This window comes from Chrysemys picta, unplaced genomic scaffold (genome assembly GCF_011386835.1).
Source record: "Chrysemys picta bellii isolate R12L10 unplaced genomic scaffold, ASM1138683v2 scaf1, whole genome shotgun sequence".
Classification (NCBI taxonomy): Eukaryota; Metazoa; Chordata; order Testudines; family Emydidae; genus Chrysemys; species Chrysemys picta.
In genome coordinates, this window is record NW_027052708.1 from 4,342,523 (window position 1) to 4,362,692 (window position 20,170).

Sequence of the window (20,170 nt, forward strand, 5' to 3'; positions counted from 1 at the left end):
TTTCCATGATAGCTTTAGCTTCCCTTATCGATTTCTACATCTCATAGCTTCCAATGTATATCAATTGCTACTGAATTCCCCTCTTTCCATTTGTTGTACTTTTTTTTTTATTTCTAATTGCTGCCTGCACTGCCCCACTGCACCAGGACGGGCTTTTGGCCAAAGTTCTAGGGCAGTGGAACACCTAATTCCCTAAGGCTCCTTTGTAATTTTCATACTTCATTGGCTTTCTAGGACACATTGAGCTCCAGCTGGATGGAGGGGACAATGCCTGCTCAGGACGTGTGAAAGTAAGACATGGAGACACCTGGGCTACAATCTGTGATGCACACTTTGATCTCAAAGCTGCCAGTGTTATCTGTAATGAACTACAGTGTGGAACAGCTCTATTTATCCCAGGAGGAGCTCACTTCGGAGAAGGACATGGACCAATCTGGCCTGAGGAATTCCAGTGTGTAGGGAATGAGTCACACCACGTGTACTGTCCCAGGAAATCACATGGGAGTCAGACTTGCTCACATGCAAATGATGCCAGTGCCATATGCTCACGTAAGAATTTGGCACAATGTCTCTAAAATCCCAGTGTTGTGTATTCTAGTGCAGCAATAAAACGATCTCACTCTGTAGGGAGCTGGGATAATAGAGCTGCTATCGGCTTCTAGTAAAACCTCAACAATCCAATATAATGGGGATGGGCTCAATCCCCTTGACTTTCCTTTTCTTTGTTATTTAATATAAAATAGCTCCAAGCCTCCCTCTTTAAACCCCTTCTCCCTTCTCCCCTGGGTACACAGGATTCCGGCTGGTGAACGGCAGCACAGCGTGCTCAGGGAGGGTGGAGATCCAGGTTCTTGGTGCCTGGGGAACCCTCTGTGACTCACGCTGGGATTTACCAGATGCCAACGTTCTCTGTCATCAGCTCGACTGCGGATTCGCTGAATCAGTCCCAGGAGAAGCGTATTTTGGGAAAGGAACCGGCTCTGTCTGGACAGACACATATCACTGCAAAGGGACTGAACCCCATTTGAGCCATTGCCCTGTTACTGCTCTGGGGGCCTCTCAGTGCTCACACGACAATGATGCCAGTGTGATTTGCTCAGGTAAGTGCAGGAGAGATGCTGGATTAATGACACCAGCCCCTCAGTGTGTGACACTGCTCCCAGAGCAGGGGAACCTCAGGACACAGCAAGGGGAGGGGGAGCTAGATCCTAAAGCACGTATAATACTAGTAAATGTATTAAAGATAAAATTTAAGTAAATAATATTATCACAAAAGAATAGTTGTGACCTGGGAAAGCCCTGGATTCTCCAGTAAAAACATCAGCAACTCTGTCCTTTCACAGGGCAGAGGAGCAGGGGCAGCACTTTGTCCTTCGGGTTACATAAATGTCACCAATTCCTTGTCCCCAGCCTTCTCCAATAATAATTAGAGGAGGAGCTGGTAGTGACTCCCAATATGGAGGTTGCTTCACACTTTCTATTATAAAATATTCTCGGCACCTTCTTGAGAAGCTCTCGCACCTTCCTTGATTGCTGGAAGCTTTGCCTTCTCTAGTGCAGTGAGATGCCTTCCAGGTTTGGCTGAATTATAAACTGCTGAAAATCACCATTTCCCTTCTCCTGAGGATATTTTTGGTAGCACACTACAGAGAAAGTAGTGCTTTCACTCACTTAGCTTTTTTTACTTTTTTCACACCTTCCCAATTGAAAAAACTCTAAAAATCCCTCCACCCCCACCCCGGCTTTCTTACTTTCTTTTTCTAACTTTTTACAGTGGAAGAAAAGATTAGCAGGGGATTGGACTAATGACCACATGAGGTCTCTTCTAATCATAATATTCTGATTGTATGAAAAAATAGAAAGGGGGAGGAAGTGGCAAACCTGCAAATCCAAAAACTGGAAAAGAAAATTGAATGTTTCATTTCCCAAATGTTGAAATTAATCAACATTTTAGTTAGAGTCTAAACAAAAGTTCTCATTCCATTTCCACATGCCAATATCATGGATCTGTTTAAAAATCGAAATACTGCATTTGAAATACTTCACAGGAAAAATTTTGAGTTGTTGACCCGCTCTAATATTTACCTTTTATAAAAAAAATAAATAAATAAACAGCATTATTTAGTTCATTTAGTCAAAGACAAAGGCACAAGATTTAGAAAAAAACAGAATTAAGGTTACCTATATAATGTTAATTCAGTCCCCCACCCTCCCTTCTGCATATACATTATGATACAGTCTAATTGCATGCATACGTCCTATTATTCTTACCTACCCCCAGTATCAGAGTGCACCACAAACATTAATGAATTTGTCTTCATAACACCCCAGGAGATAGCAGTCTCTTATGATGCCCATTTCAAAAGTGACGTAGCCACTTAGAAGCCCAAGAATAACATTTTCAAAAATGCCTAAGTGACTTAGAGACTTAAATCCTATTTTCTCAAGTAACGTAGGAGCCCAAGAACCATGCAGACTTCCCCCTCTTGCTGCCTAAGTCACTTCTGAAAATAGCACTTAGGCTCCTACATCATTTAGCTGCTTTTGAAAATTTTACTTACAATGATTAAAGCCAAAATTCCAAACTCGCTACTTATTTGGGGTGATTGGGCAGCAACCTGAGACCCTCAGGGCCTGATACTCCAGAATACTCACCATTTCTGAAGAGTTTTATGTGTTCAAAGTTCTCTACAGACATTAATAAACCCTCACCAAACTCCAGGGAGCAGGTGGGTAAGTATTATTATTAGCTCCATTTTACAAATGGTGAAACTGAGAGAGATAAGCAAAGTGACTTGCCCAAGACCACCCAGTGACTCAGCAGCGGAGACAGGATAAAACAAAGTGTTTTGACTCGCAGCCCTGTGCTCGTTCCACCCGATCCCACTGGCTGACTGCAGAAGAGCTGAGCATCCACATTTTGTCTTCACCCTAGCAGCAGTTGTGAGTGCTCAGTACTTCCGCAAATCAGACCCCATAAAAATTGGATTAAGAGACCTGCTCAGCATCACCTGTGAAGTCTGTAGCAGAGGCAGGAACAGAACTGAGCTCTACTGAATGACAGTCACTGCTCTTAACAAGATCATCCTAGTTCTTCCTACACTCCCCTGGTTGTTCTCTTCAGGCCTTCCAGTTTCTAAAGTGAATGAGGCAGGGGTCATACAGGCACAGCCTGATGCTGCACAACCCCGACTTATCCATCCTGGGCACTGAAAGTGGCCAGGGCCCTGCAGGAAAATAATTCACTAGAAAACTTAATTTTAATGACCAGCCAATCTGGTTCCCTTGTGACTAAATGGAGCCCGTCTCATGAGTCTATAGATCCGCAGTTTTAAGACCCAAAGAGGCCATTGTGATCATCTGCTTCTCCCCTCACCAAAGGGACCCTTCCTGCTTAATAAAGTTCCAGCTCCCCTCTCTGACCCATCTTCAAATCCATATACAGAGTCTCCATAGGGCTTCTTGACTGGCTAGAACTGGGGTCCTTACAGAGAAACCTACTTCAGAAGCCCTGGATTTCAACCTTCTTCCTAATAATGTACTGTAGCTTCCAGGACTATCTCCCACAGAGCCCAGAGTCACTGGTGCCATTACACACCATAACTAAGCCTATAGGGCCCTGCCCAGCACTCACAACAGAAGTCTACTCTCTTCTTCACAGCTGATACCTTTATACCTTGGGGGCAATTCACCTCACAGTTTTCCTGCTTCTCACAGATGCTGCTACCTGCATTCCTAACTGAATTCTCTGCAGCCTGCCCTGCCCCTCTTAACTAGCTACCCAGCCCATACCCTGGTTCTCGAAGGGAACTCCTCAGCACATGAAGATGCTGATTTCTCCCCACAGTTGCTGGAAGGAGAATCCTTTCTAAGGAAAAACACCTGGTCCCTTCCGTACGAGCTCCATCTGCCATGTTCCCATCTGGCCTTCCTGAGGGGCTGTGGTACCCAGTTATATCCATGAGCCTACTCGGAAAGCCCCAAATCTACTCTCTACCCCAGGGGTCGGCAACGTTCAGCACGCAGCTCGCCAGGGTAAGCACCCTGGCGGGCCGGGCCAGTTTTATTTATCTGCTGTCGCGGCAGGTTTGTCCGATCGCGGCCCCCACTGGCCGCGGTTCGTCCGTCCCGGGCCAATGGGGGTGGGGAGAAGCGGTGCGGGCGAGGGATGTGCTGGCCGCGGCTTCTCGCCGCCCCCATTGGCCCGGGATGGCGAACCGCGGCCAGTGGGGGCATCACAATATTCACCAACAGAGAACGTCCCCTTCCCCGCCCCACACACAGCCTGCTTAGTGTGGTGTGAATTGATCAGCTGGAATCTCACGTTGGGCTCATAGATAAATGCGGGGGGAGGGATAGCTCAGTGGTTTGAGCATTGGCCTGCTAAACCCAGGGTTGTGAGTTCAATCCTTGAGGGGGCCACTTGGGGATCTGGGGCAAAATCAGTACTTGGTCCTGCTAGTGAAGGCAGGGGGCTGGACTCAATGACCTTTCAATGTCCCTTCCAGTTCTAGGAGATGGGATATCTCCATTAAATTATAACACCACACTTCAGGGGACAGCTCCAGTCAGAACCACCAGTGCCAGGAACTATCTCACACTGGGAGCTCCTGCACTGGACCCAGGTGAACCAAGAAAGTTGCCACCTACTGAGCAAAGATCAGAGGGAACTAAGGGAACCTGTTCCTGACCATCATGAGCCCTGCTCTTCCATTGGCCAAACTCCCTCAAGGCAAACTTGCCTAAATCATTCACAACCCACCTGCTAAGTGCTTGTGCAGACACTATTCACTGGCTTCCAGGCATTTAAGCCTGGATAAAGTGACTACAAACCTCAGCAGCCATTCCACCACCACACACAGAGACTATTTTCCCAATCAGTAATCTGCAGGAATTCTCTCGCTCACTCATTTACAGGGTCTGCTGTCAAGTCCCTCTGGCAAACTCAGCGTGTTACAACAATCCTTATATCAGCTTCACTTAGAGATTCAAAAGAGAAAGTTTCTTCTGACAGAGGTTGTTCCATTTAACACTGTGACACACTCTGATCACTGGGTGATAACCTTCTTCTTTAGAAACAGTCCATAATTTCATGCACACTCTGTATTATTTCTAGTGTATAACAGGGAGTGTTATTCAGTGTAGTTCCCATCTCTCCTGAGTCCAGGTCGTTCTGAATCACTCAGACTGCTGAATGGAGAGAGCCGGTGTGATGGGAGAGTAGAGATTTCCCTCCGTGGTGTGTGGAGCAGAGTGCTGGATGACCAGTGGGACATGAATGATGCCAGCGTGGTGTGCAGGGAGCTCCAGTGCGGAGTCGCGGAGAAAGCTTTTAACCCCCCTAAGTCTGAGCAAGGAACAGGCCCCGTGGGGCTGAGAAGGGTCCAGTGTGCAGGAAATGAGACTCGTCTGACTCTCTGTGACAACTCCACGTCTGAGTCAGCCCAGGCAGGAATCGCTGCAGATGTCGGTGTCGTTTGTTCAGGTGATTCATTTCCAGATCTCACAAACATTCTCTGTTCAGTAGGAAAATACATATTAACAGCTGGGATCTATCCCCACAGGGAGCAGGCGGATCAGACTGGTGAATGGGACAGGTCGCTGTGCTGGGAGAGTGGAGATTTATTACAGCGGCAGCTGGGGGACAGTCTGTGATGATTTCTGGGACCTACCGGACTCCAGTGTCATCTGCAAACAACTGGGATGTGGACATGCCATCAATGCAACTGTCTCTGCTCATTATGGGCAAGGATTCGGGCAGATCTGGCTGGATGATGTGAACTGCTCGGGGAGTGAATCCGATCTCTGGGCGTGTCCTTCCAGGGGCTGGGGCCAGCACAACTGCAGACACAAAGAGGACGCGGGAGTTCTCTGCTCAGGTCTGTTTTGTGAATGCTCTCGTGAGCTGTGTTATTAGGTGATTTAATGGAGGGGGCAGATGTTTAAGGAGATTGCTGAGAATGATACTTTCCCTGACTGTCTCTGCCTCCCTTTCCCTTGTGTTACTACCTACCAGGGTCACCATTAGAAAGTCCTCAGCTCCCACCAGAGATATTGGAGATATTGCAAGATTTCCCTAATGTTAGAATGCTGTGTCTCAGGTATCTGAAGGAGACTGTATCATGGAAAGCAATGACTGAAAAAGGATGTAGGGTCCTAGTGGAGAAATAACTGAACATTAGCTCCCAGTGCCCTGTGTGGTAAAATGGGGTAATGCGAACCTTGGATGTGTAAACAGAGGAGCAGAGAGTAGGAGTGGGGACTAAATTTTACTATTGTGTGTGGCACTGGTGAGACAGATACTGGAATACTGTGTCCAATTCTGATGTCCACAAAAATTGGAAAGGGAGCAGAGAAGAGCCACAAAAGTGATGTGATGGCTTGAATAAAAGCCTTAGGGTGAGAGATTTCAGATGCTGAATCTGTTTAGTTTATCAAAATGATCAAGAGGTGACTTGATTACAGTGCATAAGTTCCTTCACAAGGAGAACATACACTTACTAAAGGGCTCTTTAATCTAATGGAGGAAGGCAGAAGAAGAGTCAGTGGCTGGAAGCTGAAACCAGACAAATTCACATCAGAAATAAGGCCCAGGTTTTTAACAGGGAGGGTGATTAACCATCAGAACAAACTACCAGGGAAATGGTGCATTCTGCATCTCTTGAAGTCTTCCTGTCTAGACCGGATGCTTTTCTGGAAGCTATGCTTACGTCAAACTCAAGTTATTAGGCTCTATGCAGCTGTTTTACAGAAGGTCAAACTATTTGATCTCATGATCCCTGTCACGCTGTCTGGAGTGGCTCACGGCTCTGAGTGCCCACCTCCGGGAGAATGATGAGAAACAAGGCAATACCCCAAACTGGTGGTGCGTTCGACAAGTCGATATCACCAAGACAGTAACAGATGTGAACTCCTGAACCAATGTTCCTTCTAATTTTTTACATCCATGTGCAGAATGAATTTTGTTATGTGCACTAGTATAGAGGTGATGTGTGGCGGGGGTGGGGCCGAGGGGTTCGGAGTGTGGGAGGCAGCTCAGGGCTGGTGCACAGGGTGGCGGTGCACAGGGTGAGGGCTCTGGCTGGGGATGCAGGCTTTGGGGTGGGGCCAGGGATGAAGGGTTTGGGGTTGTGAGGGGGCTCAGGGCTGGGGCAGAGGGTTATAGTGTGGGGGCTGAGGGCTCTGGTTAGGGGTGAGGGCTCTGGGGTGGGCCTGGAGATGAGGGGCTCAGGGTGCAGGAGGGGGCTTAGGGTGTGGGAATAGAGTTGGAGTATGTGGTTGGTGAGGGCTCTGGCTGGGGGTGTGGGCTATGGGGTGGGGCCATGGATGAAGGGTTTGGGGTGCAGGCTGCCCTGGGGCTCTGGCGGGAAGAGAGGACTCCCCCCAGCCTTCTCCTGCTGCAGCAGCTTGTGGCCAGGGGAAAGGCACCTCTTTCCCCGCTGCGGCAGCTCCAGTATCAGGAGAGAGGAACCTCTCCAGGGCTGGGGCCAGGGGAGAGGTGCCTGTCCCCGGCTGCAGCAGCTTCAGGGCTGGGGAAGTGATGCCAGTAGCGTAGCTAGTTTTCCAAAAGAGGCGCCTTAGGTAACCATGGCGCCAGTGGGCGGGGCCCAGCCCACGCTCCACCCTGAAGCTTGGCCTGCCGGCCTGCGCTGAATTCCTGCAGACAAGGCGGGAGGCAGGGGCTGGTCAATGCGGTGGGGTGGCGCGGCGCCAGGCACAGGAAGCGGAAAGCGGCGGCACTAGCAACTGCAGCAGCGGGGCTGGTACCTGGAGCAGCATGGAGCGGCCGCGAGAGGTGGGTGCGGGCGGCCTGACTCCCCCTGCCTGGGGCTCCCCTCGCCTGCCGCGGGCTCCTCCTCTGCAGCGTTTCCCGCCATGGGGCTGGGGCTCTCCCGGGGCTCTGCCCTGCATGTGTCCAGCACCCCCGGGGCTGCTCCTGCCTCCCTGGGCTGGCCCCATATTCTCTCTCCCGAGGGGCTGGGGTCCTGCTGCGGCTTGTGCCCCTCTGCCTCCTCCGTGGGGAGGCAGCCCCAGGGGGTTGAGGCCGTGCCACCCCTTCCCCAGCTTCCCCCTCCAGGCTCCAGCAGCCCCCGCACTGCCCTGCTGGGCCTGTTGAGCCCTCAGACCCAGCAGGGGGCTAACGTGGGATGGGGTTCGCGCCTGGCGTGCTCTGTGCTTGGGGCGAGGCGGAGATGGAGAAGCGGGCATCCAGCAGCCCCGCCGGCCGGACTACCAGCTCCATGGAGCCGCCACCGCCACCTCCTCAAGGCCAAGCGAGGCTGCGGAGACCCAGCGGGACCCCGCGCCCTCCCCAGTCAGGGAAGAGACTGAGAGTCCCTCCCCTTTGGCCTGGATGGGAAGGTGAGTGACCGAGCGCATGCTGGGAGCTTCGCCCGGGGCCCAGTGCCCCATCCCACTGCCCGGTGCCCCCCGCAACACCCCATCTCCCCCGGTGCCGTGCCCGGTGCCCTCCAGGGCCCTCCAGGCAGATGGCACCAGGTCCTGCCCTCATGCAACCTGCCCCTACTGTACAGGTGCAGGGGGCGGCTCGGCCCAGGCTCCGGGATCAGCCTGCAGCGGGGAGTGGAGCCACACCCCCACCGGCTCGGCTCAGCCCAGCCCCGCTCTTAAAGGGACACGGACCCCACCGCGGCTCGGCCCGGCCCAGGGCACGTGGGAGTATCAGGGTGCGTGCCGGGGGCTCCCGGGTGCCTGCAGGGCCCTGGCAATAGATGGGTCTGGAGAAGCCCCGCCCTAGCCCCGCCCCTGCCCCTCCCACTTCCCGCCCCCCTCAGAACTCCCAACCCTCCCCCCGTTCCTTGTCCCCTGACTGCCCCCTCCTGGGACCCCTGCCCCTAACTGCCCCCCAGGACTCCACCCCCTACCTAAGCCTCCCTGCCTCTTGTCCCCTGACTGGCCCCTCCTGAGACCCTCCCCCCATCCTAACTGGCCCCCTAGGATCCTACCCCCTACCTGTACCCTGACTGCCCCAAACCTTATCCACACCCCCACCCCCAGACAGACCCCTGGGACTCCCACGCCCCATCCAACCACTCTCCACCCCCTGACAGCCCCCCCCAGAACTCCCGACCCATCTAAACCCCTCTGCTCCCTATCCCCTGACTGCTCCGATCCCTCTCCCCACTCCTGCCCCCTGACAGCCCTCCCCCAGAACTCCCAACCCCCCCGCTCCTTGTCCCCTGACTGCCCCCTCCTGGGACCCCTGCTCCTAACTGCCCTCCAGAACCCCACCCCCTATTTATGTACAGGCGTGACTACCTGCCCTTTCCTGGTTACTATACGCGGCCAGTCCGCATCCACATCCAGTAGTTAAAAAAAATAAAATAAACTAATAATTTAAATTGGAATTTAATCCATTAATAAGTATTTATTATATAGTTAAAACCATTCTATTGAAGGACAGATATTAAATAACACTAAATATGTTAATGTTCAAAACAATATTAAAAATTTGAAAATTTAGAGCATGGAAACCAAAATAGCTAAAATTTAGTTTTGGCAAGATACACGGAATGGAAACTCCGGGATCTTTATCTGTCACTGAATATAGCCATCATACCAATAGTGGAATATAAAACAAGTCTACATATACTCTCCTTAAAATTTTTACTTCTGTCCATTCCCAATAATTGTAACAAATCATTATTACCTTCACTCCACTTGCCACGCGCCCCAAGCACAAAACCAAAGAAGTGGATATTTTTACCTCCCGTTAAGTTTTTAATTTCTTCCTCTAACTCAAGATAATAAGCCACCTTCTCACTGTGGGCTTGTTCCAAACTTCCGGCATTATCCTCCCATCGCACTGTAACATCAACCACCACTGCTGTATCTCCTTTTATAAATATAATATCCGGCTTTCTTAACTCACACTTACTATTTCTCAAATGGGGCTCTATTATTGCCTTCCACCCTAATTTACCAACCTTATCTACAACTGCAGACACTACTCTATTATGCCTTTTTATCCTAGCATTCTTAGTCTTATAACATTGTCCTGAGATATGGGGAACAGTCTCCCGCACTTTACCGCACCATCTACAAAGAGCATTCACACCTACTCTTCCTCTTGCTAATGTCTCCCTAGTAGGATAAATATTTGCCCTAAGCTGCAATGCTGCGATATACGCTGACGATTTAACTTTACTAGAGTTTCTAAAAATCGAATTACTAATTAAATCATTTTTAAAATATTTTATCCCTACTCCCTGACATCTCAGTTCCGACCATCTTAAAAATTCCTCTTCCCTCCATTTCTTGGGATGAGATGTTACTGCACTAAATAACAATATTTTATCCACAAGATTTTCTCCTGCATATAGATAAGATAGGTCCATCCAATCATCTCTCGAGACAATATGTCTCCTCCATTTACGAATTAACATATTTGGGATTTGCACACTAAACTTAGTGAGAGCTAAACCACCATCCCTACCTCTAGAATAAAATATCCCATCTGTGGTACACTGAGGTAAATGTAAAATCTCTTTAACTATTTTTCTAACTAACACATCAAGATCATCTAAAAGATTAAAAGGAGGTTCTATTAAAAGAAGATTATAAAATAGCTTCGGTAAGATGTATGTCTGTAAAATTAATATTTTGGGGGCCGGTTTTAATGGGGCCTTAATTAAATTCTCACTCCAATCTTTCAATTTTTCTTTAAGTACCGGTCTCCCTACACCTATCCAGGGATCTATTCTAGCTCCTAAATATTTTTCAAAATCCCCTGGTTGAACATATTCAATCTCCTCTGACCCTATCTGCCAATTATCTTTAGGATTAACTACATAGGTTTTATATTTAGTTAAAATATGAAAGCCTTTCGTTTTCTTCACATTAACAGAGAGATTAGTATTTTTACAAAACTCCTCTAAGATACCCAAATTTTTGATCATTCCTTTATATGAGCTACTTAAAATTGCCACATCATCGGCAAAAGCCAATGACGTGACACTATTACCCTTAACATAAAAACCACTTCCTTCTACTTCTAATCTAGTTAAAAGGGGATCCATAGCAATATTAAACAAAATTGGGGACAACGGGTCACCCTGATTGACCCCCCCTCCTAATTAAAATAGACTCAGTAGCTTCATCACCCACCCATACCCTAGTTGTGCAATTATCATAAAGGTCCCTAATAATATCTATAAAATGTTCATCTATACCAAATCTTCTCAACCCGGCTATTATATGTCCGTGTCCCACAGAATCAAATGCTTTAGCCAGATCTACAAACACTATTGCAATTTCATTCCCATTTCGTTTAGCCCCTTTAATCAAATTATCTAATATAGCAATATTTTCCTCACACCCAGGGGTGGATATAAACCCTTTTTGTCTACTACATATCTTAACTGTTTCCACCAGTCTTTTTGCTAATATTTTGGTATAGATTCTAATCCAAACTGACCCAATTGTCAATGGTCTCCAAGATGTTAACTTCTTCATTTCCTCCTCATCTTGTGTCTTTGGTATTAAAATCGTTCTATTTTTCTTAAATTCATCTGGTACCTGTCTATTTAGAAACCATATATTAAAAATTTTTGTAAGTATTAAGGAGTCTAAATTAAAAATATCCCACAAATTGCTCACTTTTACTTTATCTGGGCCAGGAGCACTATCTTTTCTTATTTCTCTTAAAGCTATTCTAATCTCATCCACAGAGATCGGACTCATTAATATATCATTATCCGCATTCTCTGTGGATGATGGCCACCCTATCATATTACCATGTCCAATTGTTCCCAAAATATTTACATAGTATTCCTCAATTTCTTTCATAGGGATAGCACACTTAGCCTTATCTGGCTCTCCCATTATAATGCGAGTCAATCTTCTTCTATCCTTATCAAATAATTGTTGATAGAATTTATACTTAGCTTTCTTTGTAGCATATCTCCTAATTGCATTAAATTGCTTCCTTCTCCCCTCCTTTCTCATCTTCCCTTTTCCTTTATTCCTCAACTCTATTTGACTTTCATTTCTAGGGTCCTTTCCCTCTACTAATGAATAACATAATTTTTCCAACATTGCCCATCTGAGGCCTGGTCTACACTACGGGTTTAGGTCGACTTTAGCGGCGTTAAACCGAATTAAGCCTGGACACGTCCACACAACGAAGCCCTTTCTTTCGACTTAAAGGGTCCTTTAAACCGGTTTCTTTACACCACCTCTGACGAGGGGATTAGCGATAAAACCGGTCTTTGCGGGTCGGAATTGGGGTAGTGTGGACGGAATTCGACGTTATTGGCCTCCGGGAGCTATCCCACAGTGCTTCATTGTGACCGCTCTGGACAGCACTCTCAACTCAGATGCACTGACCAGGTAGACAGGAAAAGACCCGCGAAGGTTTGAATTTCATTTCCTGTTTGCCCAGCGTGGAGAGCACAGGTGACCCCGCAGAGCTCATCAGCACAGGTAACCGTGATGGAGTCCTCCCAGGATCGCAAAAGAGCTCCAGCATGGACCGAACGGGAGGTACGAGATCTGCTCGCCATATGGGGAGATGAAGCAGTGATAGCTGAACTCCGTAGCAGTAAAAGAAATGGAAAAGTATTAGAAAAGATCTCCAAGGCCATGAAGGACCGAGGCCATAACAGGGACACACAGCAGTGCCGCGTGAAAATTAAGGAGCTACGGCAAGCTTACCACAAAGCCAGAGAAGCAAACGGAAGGTCCAGGGCAGAGCCGCAAACTTGCCGCTACTACGCGGAGCTGCATGCGATCCTAGGGGGTGCAGCCACCACTACCCCAACCGTGTGCTATGACTCTCTCACTGGAGAAACACACAGGGAAGACGATTCAGGGAACGAGGAAGATGACGATGGAGGTACTGTAGGTAGCTCACAGCAGCAAGGAAGCGGAGAAACCGGTTTCCCCAACAGCCAGGATATGTTTGTGACCCTGGACCTGGAACCAGTAACCCCCGAACTCACCCAAGACCCTCAGGGCACACAGGAGACCTCTGGTGAGTGTAACTTTGTAAATATTTGTAAACATTACAAAAAAAAAAGCAAGCGTGTTTAATGATTACTTTGCCCTGGCAATCGCGGCCAGTACATCTACTGGAAAAGTCTGTTAACGTGTATGGGGATGGAGCGGAAATCCTCCAGGGACATCTCCAGAAAGCTCTCCTGGTTGAAATGGGGTGATTTTATTAAGGGGACATTCAGAGGCACCCGTTCCTGCTCTTCTGACCAGAAATGTTTCCCGCTGTTAACCACGCGGTGGGGGGAGGGGTGAAGTGATCATCCTAGAGAATCGTGTGTGTGTGTGTGGGGGGGGTTTACTTGTGTTTGTGCCGCATGTTAACCGGGAAACCGCAGCCCCCTCCTTTTACATTGAAACCCCATTTTAAATGGACAACCCAATTCATCCTTGATATGGGAAATGCGCTGCTGTTTGCAACCTTTCCCGCATGTTAAGGTTAAAAAAGCCAAAACACTGTGGCCTACGATGGCTGCCTGCAAGCCGAAATATGCGACCTTGTAATGAAAGAGTGTACCCATTGTTCTCTAAAATGTGTCTTTTTTAACCACCTCTCCCTTCTCCTCCGCCAGCTGCAAATGTTTCTCCTTTGCAGAGGCTCGTGAACATTAGAAAGAGAAAACGTAGGACGAGGGACGAGATGTTCACGGAGCTCCAGATGTCCGCCCAGGCTGATAGAGCACAGCAGAATGCGTGGAGGCAGTCAATGTCAGAGATGAGAAAAGCCCAATATGAACGAGAGGAGAGGTGGCGGGCTGAATCGCGGGAAGAACAGAGCAAGTGGCGGGCTGAAGACGATAGGTGGCGTCAGCTTGCAGACAGACGGCAAGAGGCAATGCTCCGTCTGCTGGAGCATCAAACTGATATGCTCGAGCGTATGGTTGAGTTGCAGGAAAGGCAGCAGGAGCAGAGACCGCCGCTACAGCCCCTGTGTAACCAACAGCCCTCCTCCCCAAGTTCCATAGCCTCCTCACCGAGACGCCCAAGAACACGGTGGGGGGGCCTCCGTCCACCCAGTCACTCCACCCCAGATGATCGCCCAAGCATCAGAAGGCTGGCCTTCAATAAGAGTTAAAGTTTTAAAATGCAGTGTGTCCTTTTCCATCTCTCCTCCCCCACCCATCCCAGGCTACCTTGGCAATTATCCCCCTACCTCTGTAAGGAACTAATAAAGAATGCATGAATGTTAAAAAAAAATGACTATTGCCTCTGCAAGCGGGAGGGGAGGGTGGGGTGGGATGGTTGGTTTACAGGGAAGTAGAGTGAACCGGGTCGGGGGGGGGGGTTGGAGGGTTCATCAAGGAGAAACAAACAGAAGTTTCACACAGTAGCCTGGCCAGTCACAAAACTCGTTTTCAAAGCTTCTCTGATGCGCACCGCGCCCTGCTGTGCTCCTCTAACCGCCCTGGTGTCTGGCTGCGCGTAATCAGCGGCCAGGCGAGTTGCCTCAACCTCCCACCCCGCCATAAAGGTCTCCCCCTTACTCTCACAGATATTGTGGAGCGCACAGCAAGTAGCAATAACAATGGGGATATTCTTTTCGCTGAGGTCTGAGCGAGTCAGTAAGCTGCGCCAGCGCGCTTTTAAACGTCCAAATGCACATTCCACCACCATTCGGCACTTGCTCAGCCTGTAGTTGAACAGGTCCTGACTCCTGTCCAGGCTGCCTGTGTACGGCTTCATGAGCCATGGCATTAAGGGGTAGGCTGGGTCCCCAAGGATCACGATAGGCATTTCAACATCCCCAATGGTCACTTTCTGGTCCGGGAAGAAAGTCCCTTCCTCCAGCTTTCGAAACAGAGCAGAGTTCCTGAAGACGCGAGCATCATGTACCTTTCCCGGCCATCCCACGTTGATGTTGGTGAAACGTCCCTTGTGATCCACCAGGGCTTGCAGCAGCATTGAAAAGTACCCCTTGCGGTTTACGTAGTCGGTGGCTTGGTGCTCCGGTGACAAGATAGGGATATGGGTTCCATCTATGGCCCCGCCACAGTTTGGGAATCCCATTTCAGCAAAACCATCCACTATTGACTGCACGTTGCCCAGAGTCACTACCCTTGCTATCACCAGGTCTTTCATTGCCCTGGCAAATTGGATCACAGCAGCCCCCACCGTAGATTTGCCCACTCCAAATTGATTCCCGACTGACCGGTAGCTGTCTGGCGTTGCAAGCTTCCACAGGGCTATCGCCACTCGCTTCTCAACTGTGAGGGCTGCTCTCATCTTGGTATCCTGGCGTTTCAGGGCAGGGGACAGCAAGTCACAAAGTTCCATGAAAGTGCCCTTACGCATGCGAAAGTTTCGCAGCCACTGGGAATCGTCCCATACCTGCAGCACGATGCGGTCCCACCAGTCTGTGCTTGTTTCCCGGGCCCAGAATCGGCGTTCCACGGCATCAACCTGCCCCAGTGACACCATGATTTCCACATTGCTGGTGCCTCTGCCTTGTGAGAGGTCTATGTCCATGTCAATTTCCTCATCACTCTCGTCGCCGCGCTGCAATCGCCTCCTCGCCTGGTCCGGGTTTCGCCTTGGCATGTCTTGGCTCTGCATATACTCCAGGACAATGCGCGTGGTGTTCATAGTGCTCATAATTGCCGCGGTGATCCGAGCGGGCTCCATGATCCCAGTGCTAGCTATGGCGCTTGGTCAGAAAAAAGGCGCGAAAGTAGTATCTGATGGACCAGGAGAAGGAGGGAGGGCGGGAGGGAGGGAGGGCCGAGTGACGACATGGCGTACAGGTACAGGAACAGGGAGAAACACAAACAACTGTCACACAGAATGGTCCCCCCAAAGATTAAAATGAAAACCCTGGGCTTAGCAGGCCATTGATTTCACGGAGGAAGTGGAAGCATATGAATACAGAACAAATCTATTTTTTACATCTTAAGGTGGCAGCCGACGGTGCAGCATGAGTGACAGCCATACCCATACCAGTATGACGATGACGGATACCAATCATAAAATACCATCATCTGCCAAAAGGCAAGGGGCTGCTGCTGTGTAGCAATGCAGCCCCACGTCTGCCAGCCCCACGTCCGCCAGCACCCAGCATCGCCCTCGGCCTCTTCTGGGTGCTTAGCAGACAATACTGGGCAATTGGCAGAAAATAGTATATTACGACTGGTAGCCATCATCATCGAAACAGTAGCATGTCTGCCCAGGTGGCCATGATTGACAGCCACAAAATACGATGACGATGGGTACCAGTCATAATATACCATCGCCTGGCAAGGGGCTGGTGCAATGCAGCCCTACGGCTGCCAGCCCCATGGCTATCACTCATGCTACACCGTCTACCGCCAAAAGGCAGTTAGCAGCTGCTGCTGTGTAGCAATGCAGTCCCACGTCTGCCAGCACCCAGAGGACATATGGTGACGGTGAGCTCAGCTGAGCTGAGCGGGCTCCATGCTTGCCGTGATATGTTGTCTGCACAGGTAACCCAGGTAAAAAGGCGCGAATCTATTGTCTGCGTTGCTGTGACGAGGGGGGAGGGGCCTGACGACATGTACCCAGAACCGCCCGCGACACTGTTTTGCATCATCCGGGCATTGGAATCTCAACCCAGAATTCAAAGAAAAGGCGCGAACCGCTTCTCGGCTCTCTGAGCTGTGGCGCAAACGTAGTATCTGACGGACTAGGGGAAGGAGGGAGGGGGGCCGAGTGACGACATGGCGTACAGGCACAGGGAATTAAAATCAAGAACGGTGGCTGTGCATCAGGGAGAAACACAAACAACTGTCACACAGAATGTTCCCCCCAAAGATTAAACTGAAAACCCTGGGCTTAGCAGGCCGTTGATTTGACGGAGGGAGGGGGAAGCAAATGAATACAGAGCAAATCTATTTTTTACATCTTAAGACGACGGTGCAGCGTGACTGATAGCCCTCGGCATCTTTCTGGGTGCTTGGCAGCAAATACGGGGCGGCGTATGACGATGGTCTTCAGGCCTATTGCACAATCGGCTGCTCGGGGAAGACTCTGCTAACGTGCGATGACCCGACTTGTAATAGGACGGCTAATAGTCGTAATACACCATTTACTGCCAAAAGGCAAGCCCCACGGCTGCCAGCACCCAGATCGCCGATGAAGGCTACCAGTCTACTGCACCGTCTACCGCCAAAAGGCAGTTAGCAGCTGCTGCTGTGTAGCAATGCAGTCCCACGTCTGCCGACACCCAGAGGACATATGGTGACGGTGAGCTGAGCTGAGCAGGCTCCATGTTGTCTGCACAGGTAACCCAGGTAACCCAGGTAAAGAGGCGCGAATCTATTGTCTGCCGTTGCTGTGACAGGGGAGGGAGGGGCCTGACGACATGTACCCAGAACCGCCCGCGGCACTGTTTTGCATCATCCGGGCATTGGGATCTCAACCCAGAATTCAAAGGGGCGGCGGAGACTGCGGGAACTGTGGGATAGCTGTGGGATAGCTACCCATAGTGCAATGCTCTGGAAGTCGACGCTAGCCTTGTACTGTGGACGCGGTCCGCCGACTAGAGCACCTAGAGCATTTTATTGTGTGGACACACACAATCGGCTGTATACAACCGATTTCAATAAAACCGGCTTCTATAAATTCGAACTAATTTCGTAGTGTAGAGGTACCCTCAGAGCTTTTGTTAAATCCTCCTTTAATAATCCTTCAATTTCCCCTAAACTATTTATTATTTCTCTTCCCTCCCTACTTTGTTTTCCCCGTTTACATATTTTCTCCACTAAATCCACTTCTGGATGTCCTTTTAGTGGGAAAATCCTCTCTCTTGGGGGCGGAATTTCTAATATATTTACTCTAATGTCCTCTACCTCAGTCACTTCCTCCCTATCTCCTGTTACCACTAACTTCTTCTTTACTAATTCTCGTCTTTTATCTGATATTTGTTTATTCGTTTTGGTCCTCATCTCGCTCTCAATACATTTATTTTTATTCCTTTTCCCAATATATTTCCTTTCCAACTGTATAAGCTGCGCAACCTCATCTTTGGTTCATATACGAGATCTAGTCGATCCCTCTTTGATCTTACTTTTAGCAGCCATATCTTCTTTTCTTTGCTCATTCCTCACAGCAGGGTGTCTATGTCTACAGTGTTGGATCAATCCAGATCTGGTATGAAAACCAAGCCCACAGACCGAGCACGTATGGCTCTTCATTGGGGTATCCGCCTTCTTGGGTATGCACTTGGGGTAGTGGCAAGCTATATTACGATATTGAGAAGATTTTCCACATTTACTACATACAACTCGTATGGCTTTACTTTTATGAACCACATTAATGTGTTTTGCCCATTTACCAAATGTCGGTAATATCTGGGGACATATTGGACAATTAAAACTATCAACGGGATACTCTAAATAAAAAACCCCATCCTTCCACGAACTACTTTCTAATATATTTATATTACTACCAGTACTGTTAAGATCCTTATTACGATCCCTATTAAAATCAGTACTTGGTCTAAAACTATTTAATAAACTAGACCCATTAACTAAATGAGCATTAAGATATCCCGATTCCCTAACATATGGATCATCAAATGTACTTAAATACTTAAAATCTGGATTAAAACTGTCCATAGTTAAATCATTAAAAGTGTCCCTTGTAAAAACCATCGGTAAGATAGATAAAATCTCCTCACCATGATCATCACATACATTCTCCTCTACCTCCTCTCCATGCTCCACTGGGAGGACTTGATTCTCACTCTCATTCTCATGAGACTTCATTATAGTCCACACCATTTTATCCATTGGTCCAGCGACCCTGATCACACCCCTAATATATTTAACACTGTCAGCCGGGGCATCAAAGCCAACAGCGGGGGCGTTATTAACCCGGTCCAGCGCCAATCCGGTATAAAAATATAAATTACTTTTTTCCATAGCTAAAAGATTTACCCTTCTCAGGGGGAAACTAACCCTTTCCAGGGGGAGTCAACCCGTACCTGGGGGAGGCTACCCTTACCAGGGGGGCATCCATGTGGCACCATATGGGGCTGCCCAACCCCGTCCCACACCCCACTGAATGTGGGATGTGGGTTCATCCTCCGCAATCCGCCTGGCTATCCAAGCCAGTTACCGACTCTCACCACGAGGAGGTAGTGGTTGGACTTGCAATCCAGAGGCTTTCCTCAAAGAGGGGTCCCAAACAGCATAATGTCGAGCTCTAACGGGAGTGTGAGAAAAGGCTCAGATCTTGGTAGGGCTTGCCCCTATTGACCGGGCTCACGCCCACCCCCACCTCACCGATAACCCATTCTCTCACTACCCTCAGGCTATGTTTCCGTCCAAGCCCGACAGCTGAGAGGGTCCAGAGACGCATGGAGAGCCATTAAGAGAGCCTCCATGTTCCTTGTCCCCTAACTGCCCCCTCCTAAGATCCCCCCCAACTGCCCCCCAGGACCCTACCCCCTACCTGTACCCTGACTGCCCAAAACCTTCTCCACCCTCTCCCCCAGAAACTCCCCCCAGAACTCCCGACCCCCCCGTCTCTTGACTGCCCCCTCCAGAACCTCCCTGCCCCTTCTCCTGCCCCCTGGCCCCTTACCCTGCCGCTCAGAACATGGTGTTGGGCTCTGTGCGGAGCCGGACACGTGGCTGCGCTCCCCAGTGCAACACACAACCCGGTCCCACCCCACCCAGTGCTGCCGGAGCGGGGCGCTGGGCTGCAGGGGAGGAGGAGCTGCCGAGGCCCGATGCGAACGGCCAGGCAGGCCGGCCGGCTCAGAATGGGGGGGGGGGAGGAGGAGCTCTACAGCTGCTCCGGAGTCCAGCCCGGCAAGCTGCGGGGGAAGGGCTCTGGCTGCCAGAGCCCCATGCGAGAGGCTGACTTTCCTGCAGCCCTCCCAGCCGCGCCTCGCTCTGCGTGGGGGGGAAATCCCGGACATTTTTATTGATTTACAAATTCCCCCCCGGACGCTATTTTTAACACAAAAAGGAGGACATGTCTGGGTAAATCCGGATGAATGGTAACCCTACACAACTTAGAGGTAATGTAGTCCTGATTCACTATATCCATCTTCCCATGGCGTCACAGATAGTCCCCTTAGACTCTCCAGCCTGTCTTGTCACACAGACAAACTGGACTTAGTGATAACACTGCTCTACAGCCAAAATGCTTCTGAAATAAATGTAGTCAAACTTTACTAATTCTGGGTCACTGA

The 20,170-nt window shown here is 49.5% G+C and overlaps 2 protein-coding genes across 2 annotated transcripts in view; both read left to right on the plus strand.

Moving 5' to 3' along the window:
* The first annotated feature begins 238 nt into the window (after window positions 1-238).
* The window catches only part of LOC112061389 (deleted in malignant brain tumors 1 protein-like), a 141,159-nt gene continuing 121,227 nt past the window's right edge, over window positions 239-20,170 (plus strand). Inside the window, exons 1-4 of the mRNA XM_065578746.1 lie at window positions 239-549; window positions 795-1,100; window positions 5,168-5,485; window positions 5,565-5,879. Of these exons, the coding sequence (XP_065434818.1) occupies window positions 5,275-5,485; window positions 5,565-5,879 (526 nt within the window). The 5' untranslated portion in view covers window positions 239-549; window positions 795-1,100; window positions 5,168-5,274. The remainder of the gene's footprint in view (window positions 550-794; window positions 1,101-5,167; window positions 5,486-5,564; window positions 5,880-20,170) is intronic.
* Window positions 12,065-14,184, plus strand: LOC135977491 (uncharacterized). Its single transcript, XM_065578771.1, has 2 exons — window positions 12,065-12,994; window positions 13,587-14,184. Exons 1-2 carry the CDS (start codon window positions 12,454-12,456, stop codon window positions 14,087-14,089), a joined length of 1,044 nt encoding a protein of 347 aa, XP_065434843.1. The 5' UTR covers window positions 12,065-12,453; the 3' UTR covers window positions 14,090-14,184.